An 11,056-nucleotide genomic window follows, 5' to 3' on the forward strand; every position below is an offset into this window, starting at 1 on the left:
GGGAGACAACTCAGGGGGCAGGAGTGCATGGAGGGATGGACACAGGGAAGAGGTAACTATTGGGAGGAAACAGGAGGGGAGATGTTGCATTGTAGTAAATTGTGGTCAATGTCATGAGACAAAGTGTATGTGAACTGCTGTATGGAAAGTGTATTTGCTCTGTAAATTTTCACTCAAATCACAATAAGAAAAAAAAAAAAAAAGCATAACCCAAAAGGGACAAATAGCAGACGATAAACTAGATGATTAGGGCCTTCTAAAAATTAAATTCTTATGTGCATCCAAAGACTTCTCCAAAAGATTAAAATAAAAACCTATGGGTTGGGAAAAAATATTCAGCAATTCCATATCTGACAAAGGACTTATCTGTAAAATTTATAGAAAACACCAATACCTCAACATCAAAAAGACAAACAATCCATTTTAAAAATGGGCAGAAGACAGCAAGAGACATCTCACCAAAGAAGATATTCATACAGCTAACAAACACATGAAGAAATGTTTGCCATCATTAGCCATTTTTGTTGTTAGGTGCCATCAAGTCATCTCTGATACATAGCGACCATATGTACAGCAGAATGCAACACTGCTGGGTCTTGTGCCAGCTCCATGATCCTTGCTATATGTGACCCCATCGTTGTAGTCACTGTGCCAATTCATCTTGTTGAGGGTCTTCCTCTTTTTCATTGACCCTCCACTGTACCAAGCATGATACCCTTCTCTAGGGAATGGTCCTTTCTTACAACATGATCAAAGTAGATGAGACAAAGTCTGGCCATTCTCACTTCCAAGGAACATTCTGGCTGCACTTCTTCCAGGACAGATGTATTAGTTCTTCTACCAGTCCATGGAACTTTCAGCATTCTTCACCAACACCACAACTCAAAACCATCAACTCTTCCTCAGTCTTCCTTATTCATTGTCTAGCTCTCACATGCATATGTTGTTGCTGTTGTTATGTGCCATTGAGTCAAACCCGACTCATAGCAACCCCTCCTTGGGTTTCCCAGGCAGTGTCACTGGTATCACTATGGAAGTAGATTGCCCAACCTTCCTTCTGAGGAGTGGCTGGTGGGTTTGAACCGCCAGCCTTCTGGTTAGCAGTTAAGTGCCTTAGGCACTGTGCTACCAGAGCTTGCTCCTTTGGTGTTCTCAAAAAAACCTAAACTCACTGCCTTTGAGTTGATTCAACTCATACTGACCCCTTCTTGTGTTTCTAAGAAGATATCTCTATGGAAGTAGGTTGTCCAATCTTCTTTTTGAGGAGTGGCTAGTAGATTTGAACCACCAGCCTTCTGATTAGCAGTCAAATGCCTTAGGCACTATGCTACCAGAGCTCCTCCTGTTTGGAATTTGTCAGTTCCCTGTTCATGGGCCTTTATGCTATTGCTAAACTTTTGCTCTTTAATAGTGCCATAATGTATATGGCCAGTTTTGCATATCTCTAGAGAAAATTCCTAGCACTATAGCTGTAGGAATCAAAGGGTGAGAACACAGTCTCTCTAATGGTCCACCATCGTGGGTGCTGTTTGTAGTCCAGGAGATAGTACAAAATCTGAGGCAAGGTATGGCATAAGGGCAACCATAGATAAAAATAGAGGTTCAAAAAAAAGAAAAAGAAAAAACAACTCTGTTTTTTCTAAAATTATTTGTATAAATAATTTTAAGGATACCCTTTATATTTAATCAATATAGTCCTTCTTAAGAATGTTTAGGAACAGTGTTCTTAAATGTCAACATGTTTTGTTGCAACAATACAAAGTACTCTTATTTTTTTAGGTTACTGATTTATGTTTAATTTTATTAGAAAGATTTTGCATTCTTACTGTATGTAATTTGGAAAACACAAAAAAAGTATTAAAAAAAAAAAAAAACACCTCACTGCCATGGAGTCAGTTTGATGTATAGCAACCCCTCTTTGTGTTTCCAAGGCGGAATCTCTGTGGAAGTATATAGGCCAGTCTTCCTTCCAAGGAGTGGCTGGTGGGTTTGAATGACCAGCCTACATAAATTTCATAATCTCACTCAAAAAAAGAAAAAAAATTCACTGCTGTTGAGTCAGCTCTGACTCATAGCGACCCCTTCTTGTGTTTCCGAGGTGATATCACTATGAAAATTGTCCAGTGCTCCTTCTGAGGAGTGACTGGTGGGTTTGAACTGCCAGCCTCCTGGTTAGCAGTCAAATGCCTTAGGCATTTCACCACTAGAACTCCCATAATCTCACTACTCAGAGATAATCAAGATTTATAGTTTAATCTCTTTTTTCTGTATATGTATTGATTTTTATATAGCTGAGATATATTTTATAAAGTATTCACATTCAAATTTTGTTTAGCCAACCATCTTGATTTTGTTGATCATCTTATTTATATTCATTATTCCTGTCTGTTTTCTTTGTTTCTGCTTTTTTTTTTTTTTTCTCCCCTGTAAGGTAATAGAAATCTATCATTGTTTTGGAATGAGTTTGGATACCAAAATAGGAAGAATGTGGAGAAATCTTTAGACTCTATTTGGTATCAAAGGAGACAAATCAAGGACATCCCATTCATCATCCAGTGTGGTAAGTGACAGATTCTATTTCAATTAGCAGACATTTATTGAGTTAATATGTAAGTGAACAAGTCATTGTGTTAAGTACAGCCAGTAGGTGCTGGCAGTGCAAAGATGAGTAAGACAAGATTCTTGCTTTCAAAGTGGTTACAGTCTATGGAAGAGGTTAAGATAAATACAAAAATAATTGAAATAGAGGCAACAATTGGGTAAATGATGTAAAAGAGGCATAAAGTTCTTTGAGTGTTCAAAGAAAGTGGGAAGTTGAGGCAAGGCTTCAAGATGCAGGTAGCCTTTGTAATGGCCTTTAAAATAGAATTTTAATAGACAGAGATGTATACAGAGAATATCTCCATGGAAAGTTAAGGCATTAAGACAGAAATGTGGGTAAATACAGCTAAACTTTTATGATAAGAAAATAGAAACTGTTATCTTTCTAATTTTAATACCTACTACTATGTTTGATATACTTAGGAACTTAGTAATTAACTACTGAGTAAGTGAGTAATGAATAATAAAAGACAAAAATATTAAGGTGAGTACGCACGTTAGAGGGTCTTGAAAGCCAAGGTAAGAAGATTTTACTTGCACAAGTAATGGGGTGGGGCGGTATTGGAAGTTATCACTGAATCACTGAATATTTTCATATATCATCTAGCAACTATGCCAAAGGTTAAAGAATTAAAATATAATCTCTGGTATCCTCAAGGAATCTACAGTCCAGAAGAGAAGACAGAAGAGCAAGCAAGCAAACAAACAGAAGTACCCTGTAGTGTGTAAAACACTATAAAACTATTTATACAGTGCTGAAGGAGCCACCTCCCCAACATTGGGCCTGGTGTGGTTCAAGGAAAGCCTGACATAGATGAAATTTGTAGTAAGTTTACTGTAGCAACTCAGTGAAGGATGATTTGGAAGAGGGCTTGAGCAAAGGGAGGGGTCAAGATCTCCCAGGAGACTACCACTGTTATCCAAGATCAGGTGACAAATTGTGAATGTCATAATTAAGGCATGGCAGAGAGATTTTAGAGAAATATACCTGACGTATTTAGAAGGTGTAATTGAGGTAACTGATGACAATATGTAAGAGCATTTTAGACAACAATGATAGTAGCTAACAATTATTCTGTGTTTTTGATATTAGAATAAAATCTCAAGTACTTATGAGCTATATGAAGTGGGAAAGTTACCTAAGCCTCAGTTTTCTTATTTATAAGATGAAGTTAGTACTTGTAGCTACATTAGACAGTTGTGAGAATAATTTTAATGAAAAAGTGTAAAATTTACCAAGTGCTTGGGACACTTCCTAGAGATGATGCTTTTTGTCACATCACCATTATTATTATTATGTAATTTAATCCTGGCAGTAACCCTTTGAAGTTAAGTACTATTAAGCCATTGCAATCAACTTGATTCCAACTAATGGTGATCCCATGTGTGTCAGTGTAGAACTGTTATTCTCACAATTGTCATGCCCAAGCATGATAGCCTGGTCTAGGGACTGGTCCCTCCTGATAACAGGAGGCACTTCTAGGTGAACTCAGACATCCAATCTTTTTGTTAGCAGCTGAGTGTATGGCCTGTTTATATCACTAAGGGATTCCTAAACACTATTATTTATCTCTTTTTAATGATAATGATACAGAAACATAGGCAAGTTAAGTAATTTGTCCAAGATGATAAAAGTGTTAAGTGGTGGAACTGAGATTCAGAGTCAAAGCTGGTGGACTCTTAAATTCAGGTGCTTAATCACTGTACAAAAATGCCTGTCTCTTACATGGGAGTGTGTCTGGAGGGAATCTAGGATTAAAGTTAAGTAAAGCTTGAGGAAAGTAGTATGTTTTGCTCTTAAAAGCAAGACTAGAATGAAAGGGGAAAATGGACAAAGAATTCAGAAACTGGAGTCCGGAAAGTGTAGTAAGAATGGAAAACAGTGCAGAACAAGGAAAGGCATAAATGGTTTAGAAAACATGATTTTCCGTTTTGAATTAGAGTGGTTGGAGATAAAAAGTGGTGTGGTCAGCAGATGGATAATAGATCCAGAGAAGATGGGAGATTCAACTCTATAGGTTGTAATGCAATTTAGGAAGATGTAGAGTGGGATCTATTAGTTAAGATTCTTTTGTCTGAAAGTAGCAGAAACCAATTGGAGGGCACTTAAACTATAATAAGGATCTCATATAATCCTAGAATAGTTGTATCATAAAGTACAATGATATGTAATCAATGTGCCACTTATCTTGGTATATGCAAACTGACAATATAATAGATTCACTCCTCTGATTATGGCCTCTTTTGTGTGTAATTTTGTTTTAATCATCAGATCTTTGCCTCAAGTGGAGAGTCTTACCTTCTTCTACTAATTACCAGGAAAAAAAAATTCATAACATCTGGATTTGTGCTGATAATCCTAACTCCTTGGAAAACAGGTAGAACTGACAGTTTTCTAAAATCTTTTGTCCACTAGAAAATATCAGCTAGCACAAATTTTAGCGAAGGAGCTGCCATTTCTTCCAAGTCTTTCTAGCTCCTTGTCCATCTGAAGAAAAATATTTCATTAGTGTGTTTTTTCCAACAAGATGAAAGAGACCTAGGGATGTGACTATTTGTAGATGTTTGGATATAAAAGCTCTGTACTTCCACTGTTGGAAGACCATAACCCAGTGTTTAAGAGTTGTGCCTGTATTTCATTTTCACACAAAAGACTTTATCATATAAGAATCTTACTCAGAGGGTATTTCCAGGGGCATTAAACAGTTAGGCCATGTGCTTTTTCTATTTAAGTCATATATTGATTCCATTGTTTATTGCTCTTGGAGGAAGAAGTTCAATCTAAAACAAGGAAAAGACCAATTAAATATTGATGGATGTCAACATTGTTACTATCCCTTTTGGACTAACATTATTTCCCTGAGGGGAAAAGATTTAATACTCTCCTTTAACAAAGGCACCCCTAAGTCACACAGAGCTGTTCCACGGAGCTTGTTCTAAATCCTTTTGACTGGATAAATGGATCAATATTTCTAATATAGACAGTAAAATAATAACTTCTGTTTGTTATTTATATCCAGGCCTGAAAACAGTAGCCCCTTGCCCCCCCAAAAAAATAAAAATTATAAGATGAATACATTAAGAAATTGCTGCTAAAACCCTTTCCATCTAGAGCCCCCAGCTTAATTAGCTTTAGAGACTGAAGCAAAATATCAGAGGTTAAAGGTGCTAAGATTTCACATGGCCCAGGATGTTATTCAAATTCCTCCCCATTTTGTTTGCAGCAGAATCTATTTTTTTTTTGTTTTGTTTTGTTTTGTTTCCAAATTTGCTTCAGAATCCAAATAAATAAAATAGATAAATGCTGGAGGCTGAGCACCTAATGTACTCACTTCCCATTTCCTTTCCCTATTCTCTACAAAAAGCCTAGAGATCCATGGAGCTTGACAAAATAGATAGATAGATACGTAGATACATAGATAGATACATAGATACATAGATACAGATGTTTATACATACAGTATATATACACACACACACACACAAATATATACATACACACATGCACATACACTCACACACACACACACACATATATATATATACTCTCCTCTAGTCTGATATCTTCATTTTAGAGAAGAGAAAATTAAAACCCAAAAAGATGCTAAGAAATTTGTTGATGAAGCCATGAACTGAGGTCTTTCAGCACCTAAACTGATTCTGGCCTAATCTGAAACTAAAATATCTCACAAATAGAGTGTTGGCTCAGTTTCAATGTTAAAAATAGTTAATAATATTGATCATTTTGCTATGAGCTAAAAACTTTTCACACAGTATGGAGAATATTGCTCAGAGTTCAGACTGGCCAGATGGCCAGGGTTTGACCTCTGACTCCACTAGCTATGAAGCTTTAGACAAAAGACGAGACTTTTGTTTAGTTCAACTTTGTCTATAGAAATGGTATAATAATAGCATTTTATCACTTCTTCTCTAGGTCCAGCTGGACCTCTTGCAAAGACAGACTGCTGAAATTTCCTGGTCACTGGGGTCCCTTAATAATAAGCAAGCAGAATTTAGGCCATTCTCCACCAATCTAACTATATACAAATGATTTTGTAAACTAGTCTTAGGCCCTGTCCAACCCACAGAACTAAACAGCAGTCCATGACAGCTTACCTTATTTTCAACTTAATATTGTCCCTGAACTGGACCATTCCTATCCTCTTCTCTCTGAAAGGTAGTGATGTCATCACAGAGGACTGTAAACTTAGTTTCAAAGCTGCATTACTCTGTCTCCTTTACACATCAAAATTAGGCCACTTTTGATGAGAGACAAGATAATTTTAGCCTTGTTGACAGGAAATTGATGAACTTTAAAAGCCTAAATGCAAACTCTTCTTTAGTCTCTATTTATAATTTGCTTAAGTCTTTGGTTCTTTAAATATTCTGTCATATTATTGGCCATCTGTATTTCATTTCCACTGAAAAGATTATGAGGAGAAATAAGCTTGAAATGGTAGCAAGAGATTTGGGTGAGATAAAAAAGACACACTCCTGATTATAAGGGAAGTTAATCAAGAGTTAGCAACAACTTTACTGAAAATTACTTATGGAGACATAGATAACTCCAAGAAGAAAAATTGCTCGGGGACTTTGATCAGTCCTCTGATTCAGTATGATGGGATGGACAGTGCATACTTTGAGAATATGCCTTGAAATAGATCATTACTAGGCAGAACTGATACATGTCCTATCATATTTGGGTAAAATCACATGAAATGAGTGGGTTAAAGTAATGAGAAATGAAGTATAGTGCTATATTGGGCAATATTCCATGAGTAAAGGGACAGAGGAATGGGATGAAAAGTACCATTGTTATATTTCAGTACAATGTAGTTTACTATCAGCAGGGTTAATGCCAGTAAACAGCATTTGAATGTACCATGTCTATATAATCAGACCTTGAGCAGAAAACATAATAATAGCTTCCTCATACATAACAAGTATACCATAGTCCTAAGAATTTTCTCCCATTATCAAAGCATGAAACAGAGAGAGTAAGACAGATTCAGTGACTTGTCCAAGGTTCCTTGCTAGAGTTAAAACTTTAAGTATTTTTTTGCAAAGCCTGTACTCTTTTTGCTTTACCAAATCTCTTCTTTGAAGGTATCCTTTTATATTTCAGGAGACTCTAATTATATTCAAATATCTTTCAGTGACAACAATTCATCATCTTATAAATCTTATCTTTTCTCTTAAAGGGATGGTACTAGTTAGTATTCAGGGTCAGTAACCTAGATAGAGTAAAATGGAAGACTTTCTTTTTCAAACCACTAAAGCTTCTGTTTGTTTTCTGCTTTAAGCACTGTATATATACACATAATATATATATATATATATATATATATATATATATACATATATATATATATTTTTGGTCAAAGTACCAAAGAAATGCATGGGGGGGAAGTGACTAAGAAATCTCCCACTCTTCTGCCAGTTTGTCATACTGTTGCTGGCTCATGTGTTGCTGTGGTGGTGAAAACGATGTCACTAGTATTTCAGATACCAGTACATTCACCCATCCATGGTGAACTTCCAGACTAAAATAGACTGGGAAAAAGGAGCTGGTGCTATATTTGTAAAGAAACTGGCCAGTAAAAACCACAGGAATAATAGTGAACCATTGTCTGATGGTGCCAGATGGTGAGCCCCTCAGGTTGGAAGGCACTCAAAATACAATGAGGAAAGAGAGGCCTCCTCAAAGTAGACACAACCATAGTGAAGTGGATGGAATAAACTTTTGGGACCTTCATTTGCTGAAGGGCCATGACTCAAAATAAGAAGAAACAACTGCAAACATCCATTAATAATTGGAACATGGAATGTATGAAGGAAAATTGGAAGTTGTCAAAAATGAAAAGGATTGCTTGAAGATATATATCCAAGGTAGTAGTGAGCTAAAATGGACTAGTATTGGCCATTTTCAATTGGGCAGTTATATGGTCAGTCTCCTTATGCTGGGAATGACAAACTTAAAAGGAATGATTTTTCATTATTGTCAAAAAGAACATTTCAAGATCTGTCCTGAAGTAAAAAGCTGTCAGTCATAGGCTAATATCCATACACCTGTAAGAAAGATTAGTTAATATGACTATTATTAAAATCTGTGCACTAATTATGAATGCTAAAGATGAAGAAATTAAAGATTTTTACCAACTTCTGCAGGCTGAAATTGAGCAGACATGCTAATAATGATGCATTGATATTTACTGTTGATTGGACTGCAAACATTGGAAATAAATAAGAAGGATCTGTAATTAGAAAATATAGCTTTGGTGATAGACATGACATAGGAGATTGCATGATAGTAAGACCAATGACTTAATCATTGCAAATAACTTTTTCCACAATATAAATGGCAACTATACATGTAGACCTCACCAGATGGAATACACCAGGATCAAATGTACTAATCTGTGGAAAGAGATGATGGAAATTCAATGTTATTAGTCAGAAAAAGGCCAGTGGCTGACTGGGGAACAGATCATCAATTGTTCTTATGCAAGTTCAAGTTGAAACTGAAGAAAATTAAAACAAGTTCATGAGAGCCAAAGTATGAACTCAATTATATCACACCTGAATTTAGAGACCATCTCAAAAATAGATTTGACACATTGAACAATAATGACCAAAGACCAGATGAGTTATGGGATGTTGTTAAGGACACCATATATGAAGATAGAAAAAGCTCATTAAAAACAAAGGATAAACCCAAAATGGATGTCTAAAGAGACTGTGAAACTTGCATTTCAATGTAGAGTAGCTAAAGCAAATGAGAAATGATGAAGTAAAAGAACTGAATAGAATATTTCAACAAGTGGCTTGAGAAGACAAAGGAAAGTACTATAATGAAACGTGCAGACTTGGAGTTAGAAAACCAAAAGGGAAGACCATGCTCAGCATTTCTCAAACTGAAATAACTGAAGAAAAACTTCATTTCAGGAGGTAGTGTATGATCAGAAACTGATGGTACTGAAGGAAGAAGTTCAAGCGGAACTGAAGGCGTTGGTGAAAAACAAGGCTCCAGGAACTGATGATGAGAAATCAACTGAGATGTTTCAACAAAAGAACAATGCTGCAAGCATTCACTGCTCTATGCCAAGAAACTTGGAGGATAGTTCTCTGACCAAATAACTGGAAAAGTCCATATTTGTGCCAATAACTGGAAAAGTCCATATTTGTGCCAATTCCATGGAAAGGTGAACTAATAGGATAAAGACATTATCAAACAATATCATTACTATCATGCTCAAGTAAAATTTTGCTCAAGATAATCCAAAAACAGTTGCAGCACTACGTCAACTAAGAACTGACAGAAGTTCAAGCCAGATTCAGAGTACAAGGAATGAGGCTGATGCTGGAGGGTTCTTGGTTGAAAGCAAAGAATACTAGACAGATGTTTACCTGTGTTTTATTGACTATGTAAAGATATTCAACTGTATGGATCGTAACAAATTATGGATAACATTGTGAAGAATGAGAATTCCAGAACATTTAATTGTGCTCATATGGAAATTATGCATAGACCAAAAGGCAGTGGTTCAAACAGAACAAGGGGAATACTGTGTGGCTTAAAAGCAAGAAAGGTGTATGTCAGGGCTGAATCCATTCAACATACTTAGTCAATCTGCATGCTGAGCAAATAATCTGAGAAGCTGGACTATCTGAATAAGACTAGTCTCAGGTTTGGAGGAAGACTCACTAATAACCTGCGATATGCAGATGACACAATCTTTCTTGCTGAGTAAAGAGGACTCGAAGCACTTACTAATGAACATTAAACACTACAGGTTTCAGTATAGTTTATATCTCAATGAAAAGAAAACAAAAATACAGCTGGACCAACAAGTAACATCAGAGGAAAGATTGAAATTGTCAAGGATTTCATTTTACTTGTATCTTTAATAAATGCTCATTGAAGTAGCAGTTGAGAAGTCAGAGGGCATATTGCACTGGGCAAATCTGCTCCAAAAGACCTCTTTAAAGTGTTAAAAGCAAAGAAGTCCCTTTGAGGATGAAGATGTACCTGAACCACGCCATGGTATTTTCAGTTGCCTCATATGCATGGGAAAACTGATCAATGAATAAGGAAGACCAAATAAGAACCCGTGCCTTTGAATTGTGGTGTTGATAAAGAAAACTTATATATACCACAGAGTGCTAGAAGAATGAACAAATTTGTCTTGGAAGAAGTACAACCAGAATGCTTAGAAGTGAGGATGACAATACTTCATGTATTTTAGACATGTTATCAGAAGGGACTGGTCCCATAATACTTGGTGTGTTGGATTGGGTTCTCTAGAGAAACACAAAAACCAGCAAAGTGTATATATATATTTATAGAGAGAGAAAGAGAGAGAGAGAGAGATTTATCTTAGGTAAATGGCTCACAAGCGTGTAGAAGCCGACAAGTTCAAGCTGAAAAGTTCGTCTCTGGAGGGGGATGGGGCCC

The 11,056-nt window shown here is 36.2% G+C and overlaps 1 protein-coding gene across 1 annotated transcript in view; it reads left to right on the plus strand.

Annotated features, from left to right (window-relative positions):
• Positions 1-11,056, plus strand: part of MORC1 (MORC family CW-type zinc finger 1) — a 306,881-nt gene that overhangs the window by 176,141 nt on the left and 119,684 nt on the right. The window contains exons 13-14 of the mRNA XM_007946578.1: positions 2,432-2,560; positions 4,874-4,979. Coding sequence (XP_007944769.1) covers positions 2,432-2,560; positions 4,874-4,979 — 235 coding nt within the window. The remainder of the gene's footprint in view (positions 1-2,431; positions 2,561-4,873; positions 4,980-11,056) is intronic.

The sequence above is a fragment of the Orycteropus afer genome, unplaced genomic scaffold (genome assembly GCF_000298275.1).
Source record: "Orycteropus afer afer isolate SDZICR_OR568_19922 unplaced genomic scaffold, OryAfe1.0 scaffold00166, whole genome shotgun sequence".
Taxonomy (NCBI): Eukaryota; Metazoa; Chordata; class Mammalia; order Tubulidentata; family Orycteropodidae; genus Orycteropus; species Orycteropus afer.